The sequence below is a fragment of the Trematomus bernacchii genome, unplaced genomic scaffold, assembly GCF_902827165.1.
Source record: "Trematomus bernacchii unplaced genomic scaffold, fTreBer1.1, whole genome shotgun sequence".
Taxonomy (NCBI): domain Eukaryota; kingdom Metazoa; phylum Chordata; class Actinopteri; order Perciformes; family Nototheniidae; genus Trematomus; species Trematomus bernacchii.
Genome location: NW_022987828.1, coordinates 8,485,332 through 8,505,285, shown reverse-complemented (window position 1 = coordinate 8,505,285; position 19,954 = coordinate 8,485,332). Strand labels below are relative to the sequence as shown.

Below are 19,954 nucleotides of genomic sequence, written 5' to 3'. Positions count from 1 at the left end.
AACTTTAGTGCAAATGAAGTGGCCAAATTCATTGTGAATTTATCACATTATAAATATATGATATTTATATAATTACTGATGATATAGTTGGGGTTGAAGCTCATTAAATGCATTATATACTTCTAATAGTTTAACCAATAACAGTGCATGATCCTTCATAAAATGATTCCATCCTTTGTACATAAAATATTAGGCTTTGAAGTAAATAGTAACACAAGCAGTTCAAGTAATGTTTTGCATTTTAAAGGCAAATACATTACTGTGAAATGAAGTGGAGAAAATATTCAAGTAATACATTTTGAAATGTTCCTGTCTGGTCACAGCCAGTTACAACTGTCCAGTATCACAACATAGTGACTACACTTTAGCCTTTCATGCTCTGAGAAACAAAAACAGAGACAGCTTTGTTGTCATTATCTTAAGAACAACACCTCCTTAATGAGCCGGCTAAGGCTCTCCTGCCTCCTTCTGGAGATTGAGGAGAGGCTGTTTGAACACTTGAAAGATGAAGAGCGTGTGAGCAAAGATTTAGGATCAAAGTTCCCAAATCCCCAAATAAAATGATTATGACTTAAACTAAACATATATGGTCTTTAGGGAGATTTGAGCATACATTTGAGCAGTTTATCCAAAAAATCATTTAGGACAACAGGAATGTTCATATTTTGGGAGTCCATGAACAAGGCCTTACACAACAATATTACGTTTGCTGTTGCTCACCAGATGTTCTTAAAATATGCAATATAGTATCCTCATAGCCCTTCTGCTCTTCTTAGTTCCAATATCAATGTGAGCACTACCAATTATGAAGTAACACTGAACTACTCACTGGGTATTTGTGTAGACATCATGAGAAAACACGCACACTATTTCAAAGTTACATAAAACATGACATTTGGAGATAACCCTCTCTAATCCAAGGAACAACTTGTTCATCTTTCTACAATATTGTAATGTTGGCGAAGAACCAAGAGTCAATCTCTCCTGATTCAGTTTGGACGGACAAGATGTTGAACTTTCTGCAGCCTCTGCTGGCACATCTCACATGATCACGATGACGCAGAGAGAACTCTGAGGATTATTTTTTGACAAAAATAAAAACAGCCTCTTTACTCAGTTAGATCTAATACATACACATGTGTGATGTGCTGCTTTTTCAGGTTAGTACAGTCCTAAAGATTATTGAGCAAGCAAACTGAATTAGTTTACTTGTAAATTGTCACACACATAAAGACAAAAAGTGATCAGTGTTGCCAGCTGTTAATGCTTTGAAATGAAATGATGGAATATGAAGAGCAGGCCAAATGATCATGCGTTATGCCATGTAAGAGGCAGCCAGGATTACTGGGCTATTTGATAGAGGATTACAGAGTTAAAAGTTGCAAAGAGCATTGATGCTTTAGAATGAAAGAAAGCTATGCGCAGGCTTCAAAAACCCTGGCATGTGTTTTGAGCATCAGAGATTTTAAAAGGTAAATGAACACACAGCTTTGTACACTGCTGCCCATGAGATCTGCGTCTATTATGTACTGTTTACATAATGCATTGCTTGCATTTACGTTAGAAAATAAGATAAATAAAGATCTAACCCAGGGGTGTCAAACTCAATTTCATCGCGGGCCACATTCTCATAAAGGTTGCACTCAAAGGGCCGGTTGTAACTATATAAATATATAATATATATATAAAATAATGTATTATATTACATTATTGCGTCTGAATTGGATTATTATCGGAAAATAACAAGTGGGAAAGCAGAAGTCTGAAAGCAGAAGTCCAGGGCAAATAATTGCAAGTCTCTTCAGTGTGTATGTCACAAAACGAGATGCATTGTGGGACATGTAGTTTATGGGCAACCTGCTTCTGTAAAGTGGCATGTAACCGTATAATAAACGTATTATATTCTTTGCAAGCTCTTGCAGGGCCACATAAAATGAAGTCGCGGGCCGGATTTGGCCCCAGGGCCTTGAGTTTGAGTCCCCTGATCTAACCCATCCATTATTTTCTGAGATGAAATAGCTGAAATTACCAAATTCTCATTGTCTTGTGTCATACGAGACGCATAAGGATTACAAAAAAGCATCACCTATGCACCCTTATGGTAGAAACAGGTCTGAATGAGAGAGGATGCAGATGTGTCTCTGCCCAAGTCGTTTAAAACCTTGAGTCAATAGAAACGGGCTCCGGCAGAGACAAGCCGCTTGCATCAGAGCAGACAACAAATGGAGATGGAGGATGAGGCTCATACGCCCATAAAGTGACGGCAGGAGGGGATATTGGAGAGGATGCCAGAGTTTGGGTATTAATGTCAAATGATCAATGCCATTGGCCGAGGCATATCCGACGTGCCATCTGTCCGGGATGGTCTGCACAGATCATGTGCGGCTGCCGTGTGTGGTATTTGCAGATGTGGGAGACGAGGAACTGTGACGTAAATGTACTGTGACGCAGAGAGGATTAAACATATGTTAATGAAACTTTACAGTTACAGTTTGTCTCGAACCACAACTTCATCTAATGATTTTCCTGATTATGTGCTGAGCTGCTTGTTATTGTGAGGCTTCCGCTCCATTAGAGAATCAAATGAAGTGGTTATCTCTTAAAGTTACTAGCTTAATACGATGTCAATTCTATGTGTTTCTCCTGATAGTGTCTCCTTGTGTAACTGCAGCTGAAGGTCAGTAACAAATGTTGTACTTGAAACAATGTGAGAAATTCTCCACGTGATTGGACTGACTCAAACTGAATTGAAATCAATTTCATTCAGATGCAATTGTAATGTATGTTATCTCATTACTATGCACTTGACTATGAACCCATATGGACAATTCCCTTTAAAATAAGAAGCTTTGAAGTTTTCATATTGTTTATTTACCCATATTACATCAACAATAGATTTAAAATCGAATCGATTTATTGTTCCAGATCCAGTATCATGTAACAGCACAAAAATGGCAACTTAATTGACAATGTTGGACCAAAGAGAAACACCAAAATAAAATAAGTTTGACATCACATATAAATGGATGACACAGCATTAAAGCACTAAGACAGAATTACATAAGATGCACTGACTACTCAAAATTGTATTTGGGAGAAGCAAATATGAGCATTCTTCCATCAAATCAAATTACAAAGGCTTCATATAAAGCAGCAGTTTTAAACGTGTCATTTACAGTAAATGACAATGAAACGTATCAGATAACAAGACAAACAATGTATTTCGGACAGGAAATCATTTGAAAACAGTGGGGGAAGTCCTTGAATTACACTCACGACATAACGGCCATCATTCACATCTTTGCAACCTCTTCTCGGCCTAAAACAGAGGAAGAGATAATATTAAAACCAAGGAAGAAAACACAGTCATTCTTTCGAATATTGCACTTGTGTCAGAATCTATACTTTTATATTTTACTTTACAAAAAGATCTGATGCACAGTAAGACATTGGTCTATTGCAAGGTCAGTTATTAGTTTTGCCTTGTTGGTAGTAGCTTAATAAAGTTCAGCTGTGACTCTGCAGTGTTCAGCTTTGCCTCTATGCTGCCTGTCTTCTGACCTCCTCCTCACCTTCTTGTCTTCACTGGATTCTTTATTAACCAAGCCCTCGTCACTGGCGGCCTGCAGGCTGTCGAAGGTGCCCTGCCTCTCTCGCTCCAGCCCAGATGAGCCGCCTCCCCTCCGCCTGTTCTTCCAGGACTCCATGATGTCCTCCAGCCGGGTACACTTACCATCAGTAGTGCAGGCAAACATACCGATAGGCACAGCCAGCACCATGGCCAAAACTATCACCACTATATGAATCAGCTTCTCCCTCTGTTCCATCTCAGTAATGTCACTTCCTGTTACAAACATGATGCACTGCCCGGGACGTGGTGCCTGGTTCTTAAGGGTCACACAGATGTCATATTTGGTAGCACGCATCAGATCAGAGACAGAGTACGAGTGGATCCCAGGGCCGATGTAGATCATCTCCTTCTTATCAGTACCTGTACGGCCAAAGTGGATGGTGAACCAGGTTTCAGTTGGGTGGTCTAAAGCGGCGTGCCACTCGATGGTGATTCCACGTACTGTCTGTTTGGCGATACGGATGTCAATGTAGACATTTTCATCGCCGGCCGCAGGTGGAGCTGAGTTCCCAGGGAGGAGTGATGACTGGGAGCCGTCTTGAGAGAGGACGTCCAGGAAGATGGTGACAGAGGAGTTTCCAATAAAGTTGATAGCATTGCAGGTGTAGACACCACGATCAGTTTTATGGAGGGATGGGATCACGAGGAAGGATCTGATGGTTTCTTCATCCACTCTATCCTGAGACTCTGGGGGTAAAACAATGAAAATAAATGTCAATTTGCAGGACATGAATGCTTGAATAATACAACTCATTTTGTAAATGTTCTTAAGAGATTATCCACATGTTATAAAGTTGAACTGTGTGTCAGCAAAACAATCAGTGACATAGCAGGGACTCTAGTGGCAGCAGCCGGCTGGTTGCTATGTGTTAGTAATGAACTAGATACTTGCAGTCATGATCTGCAGTAAGCACTCCACTCCAAAGGTCTAATGACGCAGATATTCATTTAATTGCACAGCTGACATTAGGTAGGCTACAGCACACTATAATCTCCCTACACTCTTAATCATAACTGATGGTGTTGGGCAGATTGAGAATCAGTGGTGATTATATCGCGTTGGGCCAATATCCAGATTTAGCTCTACTCATCTTAAAGAGGGGTTATGAGGTCTGCGATTAAAATGTGTTTAAGTAACTAATTCAGCAGAAGAAATCGCTCTGGATGTGTGGATAATATATTGTGCACATCGCACTCTTACCATGAAATCCTCTGATTATCTTCAGACCATATGTCCACCAAACAGCGGGCTCTGGCCTGGCCTTGGCGAGGCAGCGCAGGGTGAGGTTGGTCCCCTGGGGCAGGCTGAGGTTGGAGGGCGGTGAGGTGACGATGGGCTTCACGCACACCTTCAGCTCCACCTCATGGAAGAACTTTCCCTCCCTAAAGCCCGGCCCTGAGCAGGTCAAGTAGGAGTTCATCAATATAATCGGGGGGCTCAGGGACTTTATGAACTCCACAAAGCCCTTCAGGCGGCAGTCGCACATCCACAAGTTGTCGTGCAGAGCGAGTACGATGTTTGGCCCTAAAGCACTCGCATCCCGCTCCTCCGTGCTCTGTAGTTTTTGATAGAGAGGCCAGTTTTGAAAGACCTCCTTCGATATAACTGTAAGACGATTGAAAGATAAGTCTAAGTAAGTCAGACCTGGCAAATATTTTAACGCGTGCTCCGGCAGGACGTCCAGCTGGTTGTGCTTCAGGTCCAGGATCTTCAGGCCCGGCGTGTCCTCGAACGCTGTCCATGGCACTGAGCGGAGCTTGTTGCCCTGGAGACGGAGCTCGGTCAAGTTCCCCAAACCCTCCAGACCCTTTGAGTTTATCACTGTGATGTCATTGAAGTTCAACCACAGGTTCTCTAATGCAGGTGTGTTTGAGAATGCCCCTCTTGGTATTTCAGTGAAGTGACATTTTTCTATGCGGATCTTGGTCATATCATCTGGAAGGTTCTCTGGTATGGCACCAAACGCACTCTCTTCCATACATATGAGTGACCTGTGATTAAGGGGGAGAGTTTAAAGAAGCAGATGGTAACTGTGTCGCCTAATGCTTAATAAACCTGAAATATACTAACACCACAAATGACAGCTACTAGCTTCAATAAAGCCCCTATAGCTTACTTTTATACGCACTCTTTGAATAACCATATGTCTTTTAATTGCTCTGCCGTCACCCACTGACACAGTTGGGATAAAACTACCTGAGCCTCGGTGAAGCTACAAGACTTACCTTCCATGACGGTCTTCTACACAGCTGCACCCACGTAAACATTGAGCATAAGTTTCATGCGCCTTGATGTTAAGCACAGCTATAACTAGGAGGTAACAAATTATGTCCATAGTCTGAGAAAAATCCTTAAATTGAGGGCTACATTCGTGCTCAAGACATGTCGAGTGTGGCTGCCGAGTGAAGCCTGCTAAGCTTAATCCCTGACAGACCGCGAACCAAACAAGTGGCATCTAATTCCTGGGTGAGACATGTCAGTGTAAGCAGGTCTGACACACTATATAAGGCACTTTTTGGCAAGTCAACCTTTATAAAGTGTGTGTAAGTAACCAGCATTTTCAATAAATTCGTTTTTGGTTTGAATCCCCTTGTACAAAATAACTGATTAATTTGATTGTCTTATGAATAAAGAGCTAAAAGTAGAAATGTCATGCTTAGAAATCTGGAGTTGTTCAAAAGCTGATTATATCAGTGTATTATTTCTGTTTTTTTAAATGTAAGGAAATGATTCATTAAGATTAACAAAGTTATTACAACATACAAATCCCTAATAAGAGACAAAAACTGATCAAAAATGTGGATAAACCTGAAATGATTCCTGGAAATGTGATCAACTTAATAAAGAGCATAAATTATCACCCTTTTCACTTCATTGCAGGAAAAAACACTTGAACTGCATTGATTTATAAAATAATAAAATAATGTATAATAGAAATGTATTAATATGTTGAGGTGAGAGATATAAAAACACACAGTACCACTAACTGGATATGTATATATAAAAGTTTATTCAACTATAATCAAATAATATCATTGGAATAAATAGATCTACATTTAATGGGGCAACCTCTAGGTGGCACAAAACAGGAGATATTTCAGTATGTGTCTCACTGAAAGGAATTAGACTGTCTTTAAACATTTTGCATCATTTCCACACTATTTACATTGTGTCATAGTTCAGTCCTTTCTGTACTTCTCTCCAGCTCCAGCTTCTCTCCATACGCCAGAGTGTTGAACCATGCCTATGTGTATATCTTCTCTGAGAACATATGACAGATATATACAGAGGCACAGACATAACTGTATATGTAAGTGTACATGATCTAGTACATTATATACAAATAATACACATACATATATGATATAAACAATAGATTTTCTACCGGTGCGTTCCCTTTATGTCAGATCAAGTTGCAGAGGTTTCTTCGCTGAGCCATGAAAGTGAGATCAAATATAGTTTACAATGATATGCTCTTTTAACTTTTGACATGCTTTCTCTTACAGGCGAATTAATAAATAAAACATGAGCGTGTTTGCATGTTGTTTTACCATTAATGTTTGGATACTTTTGGACAGAGTTGAACTTTTGTATGCGAAATATGATTTTTTAAGTTGATTAATCTGTTAATATTCCTCTAAACTGATATTTCCATTATAGTGCAACGTGCGAAAGTCCTTTGATAGAAGTTGGTTCTCTGTGGCGGTGGAGTTGGTGGCATGATCCAGCGAGGAGGGACGGGTGGGGGGGTATCCCAAGGTGTGGGCGTACGGGAGCGCGTTGGAGGGGGACTGACGTCAGGATGTTGCTGAGGGCGAGAGCAGGGGCAGTGATGTGGATATGGATGTTGATGGAGATGGGGGTTGTGATGGGGGTGGTGATGGTGATGTGGATGAGGATGGGAATGAGAATGAGCATGGTGATGCGGATCGGTTTGCGGATGCGGATGAGGATAAGGATCTGTTTGGGTGTCAGGTTGGGGATGGGGATGGGAATGGGGATGGGAATGGGGATCGTTTTGGGTATGGGGATGTGAATGGGAGTTAGGGGTCGGACTGGCACGTGGAAGCGGGTGAGTGCGAGGAAGATGGTGTGGCGCAGGTGCTGGAGCTGGAGCATGACGTCAGCAGAAGTACTCGTTAGGTTGTCCCTCTATCTTAGCCGTGGCCTCAGAGTCCAGGCTGGATCGGGCCGACAGAAGCCTGTTTGATTCCTCTGGGTTCACTCTGTTCAAATACTCACCCTCAAGCCCTTTGGCCTTCGTACCAGGCGACAGTGTTTCAAAGGTCACATATGAATCTTGGATGTCCTTGGTTTTCTTTCCCCAGTACTTTTGAATGCGTCTCTTCAGAGCCCCGCAGCACACGATGACAGTGAGCGGGACTGCGATGATACAGGCCACCGTGATCACAATCACATTAATCAGCCTCTGGGTCGAAGTTGCACTGGCTGCTTCATCAGTGGAAAATATCACACACTGCTCCTTCTTGGGGATCAGCCCCCTCACACAAACACAAGCAATGTACTTGGTTCTGGGCACCAGGCCTTCGATGAATACACGGTTTTGCCCTGCCCCAACATTGATCTTCCTCATGTCCCTCTCTCCAAACACAGCATACAGCACACTAAACGCTGTTGTGTTCTTGGCCTTAGGGGCTCTCCAGTTCAAAGAAATTGTATTGTCTGTGTCTCCCACCACCTTTACTGAGCGGACCACCCTGTCGGGGTCCTGCTGCAGTGATGACGTGTTGGCCGCCAGGTTGCTTAGATTAGTCTTCTCCAGATCCAACAGTGCATCTGGGTTGGAGGAGGTGGCAGGCCCCAGGGTGGCTCTGTCCGCCAGGCTGTAACTGGCTAGTCCCGGATCAGGACCAAGACCAGTTGGAAGGCCTGGATCCAGGGCGGGCAGGGTTGAAGGGGTCGAGGTTGGAACCACATATCTGGCCACCAGTTTCTCCTGGTAGGCAGCTTTACCAACAGGGTTGGGTTTCTTGACTTTGGCTTTCTTGTCATTGCTGGTTTGGTTCCCCTCTGGTTTTGGTGAGTTAGAGACAACAAGAGAAATGACAGCTTCAGCATTTCCCGCATAGTTAGTGGCCTTGCAGATGTATTTCCCCGAATCCCGATAGGACACAGCAGGGACACTGAGGATGGACCAAGTGATTCCCTCTTTTGAGGTCTCCTGCTGGACTGCGATGACAGAGAGGGGAAAATAGTATTGTTACACAATGGTTACAAATGGATAACGTATGATAAAGAACTCAAATATGACGTTTCTTTTATATGAAAGAGCCCCTTTCATTGATGCGGAAAATGAAGCAATGGTCACAGGCAGTGTTGCATAACTCACTGTTTTTGCCACAGCTGTCAGTCAGACGTACAACCTTACTATCTCCACTGGTTGCTTTCTGTTTAATTAACAACAGCAGTACAGACAAAGGCCTCTTATCTTAGCACAATGCAGAGAGAGACCCTGACAGTCAAAGACCTGCTGACTCACCTGTTCCATTAAGTTGCCTCCCATCTGCCTTGCGCCATGTCAGGTCTGGGATGGGGACTCCAATGGTCCCACAGCGCAGCAGCACATTGTTCCCAACAGCGCTCCGGACACGTGCCACAGCTGTGTGTATACGTGGGAGCTGGCAGCGCCGAAGCTCTGCGTCACTGAACAAAACCCCGGATACACTCTCTGGAGCTGAACACCGGAGCCTTGTGTCAATGAACGCCACAGAGAGAGTGGGAGACTTCTGGAACTGGATCAGGTCGTAGAGCCGACAGTCACACACCCAGGGGTTGTCGTGGAGACCTGAGGGTGAGGGTAAAAGTGAGGCTACAAGGAAGACGAGCGTCCAGCTGTGAGCAAAGTGATAGAGCAGCCTGCAGATGGCCGGTGTGGATGTTAGCATGCTAATCCTGTAAGAGGATTAACATTTAATTCATAAACTACAACGGCAATGATGATGATGATGATGATGATGTTGAGTAGTATGATGATGATGATGATGATGGTCTTGTGATCAAGGACAGGTTAGCCGTCCTTTCAACCTTCTCTCCTGACTTTTCTGCACATGAGAATAGGTGAAACAGAAAATGAGCGATGAACTTTGTATTTCACACACACACACACACACACACACACACACACACACACACACACACACACACACACACACACACACACACACACACACACACACACACACACACACACACACACACACACACACACACACACACACACACACACACTATAACTTCTCTTAACACATATTTAAAATTATTACTAATTTGTTTTATTATAATGCTATTTATTATTTTAATTTAAACAAGCTTCCCACAGAGTCATAATTATTTACAAAGACATTAATAATCTGCTTACAATTACAAAATTGAATATTGTGTACGACTTAAAAAGAGTTTGTTAAAATAAAGTGTTCCTTTGGTCTTTAATGCAGAATGTGTTACATGGTTTCCAAAGCACCTCTTCAAATATTAATGGGGAATTTTTTATTAACTACTACCGACCATCCCCAACCATACATCAAACGATGCGTTGCTTAGCAACTGCTTTTTTCAGCTTCCATTCAAGATTGATGAATTAATTAACACTCTTCCATTACGCGCAGTGTTAAAAGCTACCTTTCGTATTCTGAATTGAGACATGCATACATCCTGACTGAAGTCCTTACCAAGTATCATCTTGGAGCTCTCTGGCCCTTGAACAGGTTTTGCTACGAGCCAGGTGGACAGCACCTCTGCCGGCAGGGTCAGCAGGCTGTTGCTGGACAGATCCAGGTAGGTGAGGTTCTTGATGTAAGTGGTGGCCTCCGCTGGCAGCGAGGTGAGCTGGTTGTTGTGCAAATCGAGAAGTCTGAGACTGGGCATGTCCATCAGAGAGTCCCAAGGAAAGGCGGTGAGGGCATTCCCGTCCAGACGAAGCTCCTCCAAGTTGAGCAGTCCCCGGAAACTGTCCGGGCTCAAGGCGGAGAGCGTGTTGAAAGACATCCACAGGAATTCCAGACTGGAGAGGTAGATGAAGGCTTCGCTCGGTATCCGCTGGATGGCCGTCTTCTCAATGCGCAGTTTGGACGTGTCAACAGGAAACCCGACAGGCACAAGAGATATCTCGGGATCATTGCAGATCACACTCCTAAAAGAGAGAGACATTTGTTAATTTGTGTGCACTTCCAGATAACCCTTCAAAAAGTTTACATTTAATGACATGTGAACATTACAAAGTAAATGAAAATAAAAAGTTTGGAGACTTGCATTGAAGTCTAAAATTAAATAATGTTAAAATATAGGGGATATAACAGTGTTAGGTTCACTAGCAAATACATGTGTGGCTAATCAATCTGGAAAAAAATATATTTCCAAAGCCATCCGAACTCTCAAAAAAACGCATAGATAGGAAGGTTGAAAGTGCCTTTCAGAGATAATCCTGCATTAAATAAAATTGGACCGACATGCACTCCCTGAATTATCTTTGGAACACGTGTTCAGCTCTTTGCAAGCATCTGTCCTCATATGAGTATACCTGTGCATTTAAAATATGTGTCTGTGCGCAAAAAAGAGAACAATTGCTTTTGTGTGTTTTTGATTTAAAATCATTTGCATTTGGACATCCTTACCTGGCCTTTGATCCATCACTCAGGTTGTGGTAAAAACAGCTGCACTGCGACGGGCAGGAGCTCACTGGGGAGAAAAGCTCACCTGTGCCCAAGTAAAGCCCCAGGAGCAGGACGAGGAACATTTTGGCCCTCTTTTACGCATACGCAGTTTACCTACATGCGCCCAGTTTGCGCCCACTGAAGTTAAACAGACTGGATTTTTTTCTCTCATTTACAGGAATATCATCCGCATCGCTTTGTCCCACCGCTTCGCTGTCCCATAGTGATCCGACTGCTATGAGTCCCGAGATAAAAAGGATAGACAAGGATTAGCGAAAGGACTGGCGTTCTTTTCATTTGGATGCGTATTCCATCCCTGAATCCGATAGGCTGCGCAGAGACGTCCCTATTTATTATCACAGAAAAACACTTCCGAAATGGTCATAATCCACTGTGATGTTTGGATTTTTTATTTCCCTCCAATGTAGTTTGTTCATTTGAGCCCTGCCGTGACTGTTAATCTGTAAACGGGCAGCGCTGTGTTTTACCACAAGGTGGCCCCTATCACAGCCTGTGGCTCCTACCTTGGAGCTTTTGCACTCAACAGATGCTCACTCAACATTGTCTAAATATATCCATCCTTTTTTCTTATTCAGAGAACTTCTCATATTTTAATAACATGACAACTAACACCGCTTCCGTCAGAAGGCAGATATAGATACTTTGATTTATCTTAACAGTCATTTTACAGTAATATTTTTCATGCAAAGTAGGACCCTGCTACTGCTGCCTGAAATTAGAAAAAGTTTCACCACAAAGTGTCCCTAATCACAGAAGAACATATTGCACCTTCGACCCATTTTTGTACCTGCACATAAATGACTCCCAGATTAAAAGTAGTAAAATGAAGTCTACTTGATTTAAGTGTTTTATTAACTCTTTTTTTAAGAGGTGATAATTGTTTTGTATTAAGAATGAACTTAGTAATGTATGGTGTTACATTCCTGGCATTAAAGATCAACCAAACCACAACTAAATGTACTTGACTGTATTGAGAAACCATTAAGATGCCCTTACATTTAGGTACAACTGTTTTCTTACTAATAAATACTTATATAATACTACTTAAAATAGTTTATTCCAGCTTTATTTTCTTGTTTTACACTTATTTTTCTTTGAAATATTCTTGTTTTACATTCCTGTTATTTGAGGTGTTCTTGAAAGTCATTCCAATCCCATTAAAATATATTTGAAATGTATTATTCATACAGTACATTGGTACTTTATCATACTGTATATATGATGGTATCTTATATATTATAAGTGTTTTATTAGTTATAGTTCATTTTTTACCTGGGCATTCAGTAACAGGAAACAAAGAAAGATTTTTTTCTAAATGAACGTAATGTGTCAGAAGAAAGAACAAGACCAAAATAGAAAGGAATGTATGTTAAATCCGATTGAAGGAAAGAAACTCACAGAGGCCTTACGATTTCCCCTTTAGTAACGGATTTGATTGTCCTACGAGTACGAGAGAATAATACCTCCAACTGTAAAAGCTTTTATTTTGCAATGTTGCTAAATACGGCATAAGTTATTTGGCATAAGATCTGTGTTCCCCTGGTATTTCTTCACGCTGGGAATTCAGTGTTACACTTTGTTAGCACTGTGTGCCAACTCTGTCCGTAAGAGATGACGAAACCCTGGCTTTATTGTGTGCAAACAACTTGGCAGCAAGAACCCACTTTACATCTGAATGTTATTTACTACAGACCCAGGTCAAAGGCTTTACTACAACAAAGGTTGATAGAGATGAATAAATCCTATCGATTGGTAATGATATATCAAAAGAAATAGTAAGAGTAACTCCCTTGATATTTGGCCTACATTTAAGATTGATCACACTCTTTAACCTCGTATACGTTATATCCCTTTGAGTCACAGGTCAGTCCTTATGAAGGGTTTTACAATGGTGCATGTCTGTACTGAGGCTGAAGGTGTTGAGCAATCATGCTCGAAACATTCCATATTGCACTGCAAGTAGTTAATCTAATTTGCTGAAGCCAATGAATAAAGCCACCCTTGACATCGTATGAACCAGAAGACTGGACTTAGTTTGAGCTGCAATGTCATTCTTAATGTGCAACAAATCTAAAAAGAACCCATAAGAAGCATTTGAATGAATGGGATTTTGGAACATTGCTGTATCATTTAATATCAGTCCTTAATAAATAAAGTAAGAGTTGTCAAAATAGACATTTAGAATTTGCTTAAGTGGTGCACGACCACTTTCAGCAGAAAAGGACATGAAAAAACCATCCAAATACTATTGCATTTACTTTTTTTGTTTCAGCAATTCTTTACCATTTTATTTTATTTTAATTTAATATTACATTTTATGACGTTTTTTTTTTAGTGTGACTATTTAAAATAGCAAATTTCAACTAAAAATAGCCAACTGCATTCATGTGACCCTTAAACTCATGTTGGGGTCAACTAAGGGCATATGGATTGTGGGAGCTTTTGTTGGGAGCCATTGGTTTTACAACGGGATATAAAGTCTCCAAAAATGTATATATATATAGATATATATTGGATCTTGACCATTATGCATTTCCATATGATTAAGGACTTTTCACACATTTGCTTATATATTTCCAAGATTTTTGATCTTATAAACCTGGGACTGAAACATTTTGAGCAACACAATGTCATGATTGTGTCCCCTACATCCTTATGGCCTGAAAAGCTTACAATGGTGTTGCAATGAAGCATGACAAATCCATTGAAGCCTGAGGATGATGGCTGGATGTCATGTCATTCACATAAATCTGAATGGGAACGAAGCCTTTAATTTCACGTCACATGTTTTTATCTTATCGCCCAGGAAACTCTTTCTGTTGACACATGTTGTGTCTTGAGTTAAAAAAGGGCAATTACTTTGGTCATCTATTTTTTAAGGCTGATGCCATGTTGGTTTAATCTCTTGAGGTCAGTCTGTCTATCAAAAGTTGTATTCCCTACAAAAAACTAAAAGATGTCCACAAAACCACGGCCTACTTGTCCAATTGTATATCCACTAGTCCATGTGAGAGTCCTGCCATATGGGACAAAGGATTAATAAATATACAGATCAACAGTACTTACATGGATCCTCTGTGTGGTCTCAATAATCACTTTGTGTCATCAATCAGGGAATGGAGAATTACTAACCTATAATGAATTCAACTACATCACATACATTATATTAAATACAAACTGAATGTGCTTGAAATTATAAGGCATAATGAATTAAACACAATCTTTGGCAAGAACATGGAAGTCTGAAAATAATGGGGTTATTTGTGTTATTTCTTAGTGGAGAGAACCGTTTGTGGTTGGAGGGTTTTGTTATCTTCCTTATTGTGGGTGTAGCTTTGATTGGCAGGGGCTGGGGCTCTGCAGACACCTGTTGTGTCTCCTTAAAGCGACGCAGATTTGTGGGCTGCATCAAACACGTCGTCAGTCCTTTGACATCAGCAGCGGCTGCATCCTCACCGGGACGCGAGGACACAAAGGCTTGTTGTGTAACTAATTGAGGGCTTTACTATTGCGGTGGGCAAATACGCATTAAGGGTTGCGGTTTGTGTGGTTATGTTCATTAAGACATTCCAGCACGGATTGGGGCGAAAGCGAGTGGGGGGCTTTACATAATAAAGTGCATGCTTTCCACGTGAAATGCCCCTTTAAAAGCAGGCTCCTTCAGCCAAACAGAAGCACATCGTAAACCACCGGGTTGGAAGGAGTGAAAAGTCTGTGACAGCTGCACTTGTGTCAATTCGGCTTCAGGATGGTCTCGTCGTACCCTTTACCGGAGGGCTTCTCCGACTTTGATGTGTTCTCTCTGGGAACCATGCTGCTGGTGGAGGGTGAGTAATTTTGTTTTGTGCTGGAATTGAGCCAACATACTGCGAGCCTGCTCCCGCTGTGAGGCATTAACCTAAGGACCTGACGCCACCCAGGCACTGGTAGTATAGCGTTGTGGTAGGCAGGGTCTGTTATTCACTAAACTCGCAAATGAATTCACGTATAGTCTGTAAACAAATACCTGACTGCGATGTTTACAAGCAGCATGTTTATGAAATGTCACGGTGCTGCATGTTGCGCAGAAAGCACCTCTGTGTCTGCGCGCACTGATTTCCATCCATCGCCACACACTGCCTTCATTCATGATTGTTTATTTATGTTTTCCCAAAGGCATGCTGGGCTTCCTTCTAAATGCGGTGACAATCGTTGCTTTCCTGAAAGTGAGAGAGCTCAGGACCCCCAGCAATTTCCTTGTGTTCAGTTTAGCGATGGCTGATATTGGCATCTCTATGAACGCCAGCATCGCCGCTTTCTCCAGCTTCCTGAGGTGAGTGATGTAACCGCCCCTTTCATAACAGATGCCAAGGTCTGAGTCAATGTGGCCAAATGAAATGTAATGTACATATAATACCTGGCTAGCTGCCCACAATATGATTAATGTACACGTATCTGTAAAATCGATACAGGGAGGAACAATCAGGAGTGTAAAGTGGAGGGGGGGTGGTCGATACAGGCTAAATCCTGTGTCATAATGTGCCCTGCAGGGGATTTTTAAACTGGAAGAGTGAGATTAGATGCTGCTCTCAGTGTCTATGGGTCTAAGGATAATAACAACTATTATTGTTATACAGTATATATTATTTGTGTAAAGACCCATAGTCTGAAATTAATATATTAACTGCTTTCATAAATCATTGCTTCTATGAATGTCTGTGTGTTCATATTGTATCTATATTTGACAAATAATTGTTTTGACTAATTAATTCATCACTTTCCTCTGTCTCCAGGTACTGGCCTTATGGCTCTGAGGGATGCCAGACTCACGGTTTCCATGGCTTCCTTACAGCTCTCGCCAGCATCCACTTCATGGCCGCCATCGCCTGGGACAGATACCACCAGTACTGCACCAGTAGGTCAACATCTGCTATGTCCCCTGTCCTGAAATACACAATTACAGCTAATGGCATTCTTATTTCCCTCCCCCCCCTGAAGCACAGGCTCTCATACAAGAACACACACAGTCAAACGCACACACTCACATGCACACGACATCCAAGTAGCGGGTTATTGTTCTTGGTCTCCAGCTGATCTTAAGACCTCCTGCTATTCTGAAGAGGCCAGCTGCCAGTTGTCTTTTAATTTGCCACAGGCCGTTCTTGCACCCTGTCGGAATAATGAACACATATCCTTTTAAAATACAAACATTGTTATAACAGATAATAACATAGTGTTAAAACTGCGACCTGGAAGGCTTGATGTTGAGAAGAAAGTCATATATTTTCATGGTGATACATTAAAGAAACGGCTCTCTTTGAGTCATAGTTAGTTGCAGAATAGCAGAGAAAGAGAATGTTGCCCAGCACATGATCTGCAGTTTACACCATTTACCGTGCTTATTAGAAAGCTAGTTTGACCACATAAAAGGAAATCACTTTTATAGTAGCGTGGCCTTTGTTGGAGGTGTTAGAAACTGATGATTGTGATCCTGTTCTTATCAGGGACAAAGCTGCAGTGGAGCAGCGCCATCACTCTGTCTGTGTTCGTCTGGCTCTTCACTGCCTTCTGGGCCGCTATGCCCCTCATCGGATGGGGAGAGTACGACTACGAGCCCCTCAGGACCTGCTGCACTCTGGACTACACCAAGGGAGACAGGTGCTGTACACACACACACACTCTTCACAATGAAAACACAATTCAAATAGATGTCAATGCATTGTCTGTCCCTCACTGGGAGCAGTTTATACAGATTTTACAACTGTTGTTCATTTTTATCTCAACAGAAACTACGTGTCCTACTTGATCCCAATGTCCATCTTTAACATGGCTATCCAGGTGTTTGTTGTCATGTCCTCTTACCAGGCCATTGCACAGAAATTCAAGAAGACTGGCAACCCCAGGGTAAGTTAAAAAACAACCAAAAACAGACTAAGTCCACTCCAACAACTTAAGAACATATTTTCATATCAGAATGGAGGCAGACTGGTTTGCTCCAAAATCGATTTTAAACGTATGCTTGATGCAGAGGAATTTAGAAAAGACTATAAATCCAAGACAATAGTACTGTAGTTGTAAGTAACAGAGAATTCCTACCAAATACACAATTAAGATAAAGATTATTTCTGCTTTGAAAGCTTACATTGGCAGTGGTGGACTTAAGTGCAATGTTAGTTACTTAACTTGTTAGCCACTTCTATCTTCTCCCCCGTATTTATTGGAAAGCTTGAGTTTATTTTACAATAGTTTAAACATACGAAAAGCTTATAAAATATATTCTTCTTTTAATTAAACTAACCAAAAGTATAAACACTTACAGCTAAAATAATTAGTCAGTTGACAGGACATTGATTAGCACAAACCTTTTAACGCTAAGACATATATAAGGTTCATAAAACAGGAAAACCTTTCATTTATTTTTTAATAATTTGAAATATTGCACTATTGTTTAGAACAAACAATCATTTGAAATAATTCACTTTGGACTTTGAGAACTTGTGATTTCTCAATATTCTTCTAATAATTTTCACAAACCAACACTGACATCTATTCCATCTCTTTCTGGAGTAAGCATGGGAAGCCACTTCCTCCTGTGGACATATTCAGAGTGACAAAACAGACAGTGAATGGGCAGCATGCAGGCAGTGACATAATGTATATAGGTCACTGCCCCAGAGGGAAGACCGGGTGCTTCATAGGGAATGTGGACAGTAGCTGGTGCGTGGTGAAAACAAAAATGTATCTGTGAATGGCGAGTTCAATAATGGAGTTCCTCAGGGCCTGAATCAGGTTGCCTCACTTTATGTTGCATAAAGCCATTACTAACAGTCATCTGAGTTGGAGACACTTCCATCACACACTCAATGGCTCCGGATCTAAGACACCGAGCTCTCCACCAGAGCAATATCCTTATGGAAAATATAGTCACACAATATGCTATGAAAAGTTGGGGGCATAAACTTGCCTGTTCAGAATCAGAATACCTTTATTAGTCCCACGGAGGGGAAATGTGCGTAGTTACAGCAGGTAAAAGAGCCACAGACAGCTTAATGTTACATATGTTACATATGTTACATGCATTAAAAAAAAGTACTAAGTTATGATATAATAAAAAATATAATAAAAAATAAAAAGTTACATAATTTTCAAAATACACATCCTGTAACAATTCTTAGGATTTAGCAGCCAGGTATATATTACACAGTCTACTAGGGGCTGTGCTGGTTGTATAGTCTGACCGCAGCAGGAAGGAAGGACCTGCGGTATCTCTCCGTGAGACAGCGGGGGTGCAGCAGCCTGTCGCTGTTGGTCAGAAGTTGTGTCTGATGCTTTATAAATATCTTCAAATGCTTCTGTACCTGGATTTTCAGGTCAATACTCAAAACCAGAAGTTGTGTGTGGAAAATGTAACTTAGTCTAAAGATCATATAACTTCAAAGCAGAGCTCAAACAACATATATGTATGGATTAAATTAAAAAGAATGTCCAACTGCAAAGCTACTTAAGAAGCAGACCTGTATGTTAGGGGTTACATTTACACAGAATGTGTTCATTTGGTCTCAGAATAATGACTACTTGACCCTAGGATTAGGCAAACTGCCCCTTTACTCACTAGCTGTTTCTTTTTTATAGCTGAGCATGAGTGGTCTTAGCACAGACACTGCTTCTCTCCCAGACATGATCCCAGGCGTGTGACTGCACCTCATGACTCGAGGCATTTGTGTCTCCTTCACTGCTTATGGTTGATTTGTAACTACATTAATTGGTATCCCTACTACTCTCTCTCTATCTCTGTAGTTCAACCCCAACACTCCTCTGAAGACCATGCTGCTGTGCTGGTGCCCCTATGGCGTCCTGTGCTTCTACGCCGTTGTGGAGAACGCCAACCTGGTCTCCCCCAAGCTCAGGATGGTAAGGACCATCCACTAGAATTATTTTAGAGGCACACATACATAGGAAATATCTTAAATATGTAGAATTTTAAGATGCCTCAGTGGCAGAAAGGATTGTGCACCAATTCCCAATGGAATAGTCTTGTTTTTGTACAATAAAAATAATTATTTGAATGTATATATCATCATTATACTCATAAAGATTCTACACACAGTGGTGTTAAATAATTAGCTGAACAAACTGCTCTGCTTTATCACTTGATAACTCACCCCTCTCTGTGCAGCTGGCTCCCATCCTGGCAAAGACCTCCCCCATCTTCAACGCCTTCCTGTATGCTTTGGGAAATGAGAACTACAGAGGAGGCATCTGGCAGTTCCTCACCGGGGAAAAGATTGAAGTTCCTCAAATTGAGAACAAGTCCAAATAAACTAAGCATGTACAAATATACACTTACTGTCATGGTGATTTCTCATAGGTACCTATGTTTCTGTTTGTGAGTGTTAGTGCATGTGCTGTGTCTTGAACAGAGGTGGCCTTTTTCCCTTTTCAACATCTGTCCAGGAATAGTTGTCCTTTGTTCCTACAGTAGTGTTATTTACATTTTGTCAACCGAATATATGAATTAGCCTATTAAGGAAAAATAAATACACACATTGTGAGATACTTGAAGGACTTCTAAGTGAAGAATGATTTCTTTATAGTATGTTAACGCAACATGGCTACTTCTGTAACAAACACACAATTGTTCAGTTTTTTCTG

General features: G+C 41.4%; 3 protein-coding genes across 3 annotated transcripts; 1 reads left to right on the top strand and 2 right to left on the bottom strand.

Moving 5' to 3' along the window:
• Positions 1 to 3,497: 3,497 nt before the first annotated feature.
• On the bottom strand, positions 3,498 to 7,751 carry lrit2 (leucine-rich repeat, immunoglobulin-like and transmembrane domains 2). Its single transcript, XM_034152315.1, has 4 exons — positions 7,404 to 7,751; positions 5,858 to 5,919; positions 4,833 to 5,623; positions 3,498 to 4,318 (listed from the first exon to the last, which is right to left on the bottom strand). The coding sequence occupies exons 1-4, from the start codon at positions 7,749 to 7,751 to the stop codon at positions 3,498 to 3,500; spliced, it is 2,022 nt and encodes a 673-aa protein (XP_034008206.1).
• lrit1a (leucine-rich repeat, immunoglobulin-like and transmembrane domains 1a) lies at positions 7,601 to 11,385 on the bottom strand. The gene is made up of 4 exons (XM_034152621.1): positions 11,264 to 11,385; positions 10,322 to 10,782; positions 9,133 to 9,438; positions 7,601 to 8,822 (listed from the first exon to the last, which is right to left on the bottom strand). The coding sequence occupies exons 1-4, from the start codon at positions 11,383 to 11,385 to the stop codon at positions 7,756 to 7,758; spliced, it is 1,956 nt and encodes a 651-aa protein (XP_034008512.1). The 3' UTR covers positions 7,601 to 7,755.
• A 3,686-nt stretch (positions 11,386 to 15,071) lies between these two features.
• rgra (retinal G protein coupled receptor a) lies at positions 15,072 to 19,900 on the top strand. The gene is made up of 7 exons (XM_034152505.1): positions 15,072 to 15,150; positions 15,479 to 15,635; positions 16,096 to 16,217; positions 16,807 to 16,960; positions 17,089 to 17,206; positions 19,100 to 19,213; positions 19,479 to 19,900. The coding sequence occupies exons 1-7, from the start codon at positions 15,072 to 15,074 to the stop codon at positions 19,620 to 19,622; spliced, it is 888 nt and encodes a 295-aa protein (XP_034008396.1). The 3' UTR covers positions 19,623 to 19,900.
• Positions 19,901 to 19,954: the final 54 nt, after the last annotated feature.

Bases quoted from the DNA above. Each gene is read 5' to 3' on its own strand.
- lrit2 (XM_034152315.1), bottom strand. From the start codon at position 7,751: ATGCTCCAGCTCCAGCACCTGCGCCACACCATCTTCCTCGCACTCACC. The intron at 5,920-7,403 runs GTACGCCCACAC...CTTAACATCAAG, and splicing joins TCCCCCTCCAACGCGCTCCC to GCGCATGAAACTTATGCTCA. The intron at 4,319-4,832 runs GTAAGAGTGCGA...TTTTACCCCCAG, and splicing joins GATAATCAGAGGATTTCATG to AGTCTCAGGATAGAGTGGAT.
- lrit1a (XM_034152621.1), bottom strand. From the start codon at position 11,385: ATGTTCCTCGTCCTGCTCCTGGGGCTTTACTTGGGCACAGGTGAGCTT. The intron at 9,439-10,321 runs GTAAGGACTTCA...CCTCACCCTCAG, and splicing joins GAGCTCCAAGATGATACTTG to GTCTCCACGACAACCCCTGG. The intron at 8,823-9,132 runs GTGAGTCAGCAG...CTGTCATCGCAG, and splicing joins GAGGCAACTTAATGGAACAG to TCCAGCAGGAGACCTCAAAA.
- rgra (XM_034152505.1), top strand. From the start codon at position 15,072: ATGGTCTCGTCGTACCCTTTACCGGAGGGCTTCTCCGACTTTGATGTG. The intron at 15,151-15,478 runs GTGAGTAATTTT...GTTTTCCCAAAG, and splicing joins AACCATGCTGCTGGTGGAGG to GCATGCTGGGCTTCCTTCTA. The intron at 16,961-17,088 runs GTGCTGTACACA...TTATCTCAACAG, and splicing joins GACTACACCAAGGGAGACAG to AAACTACGTGTCCTACTTGA.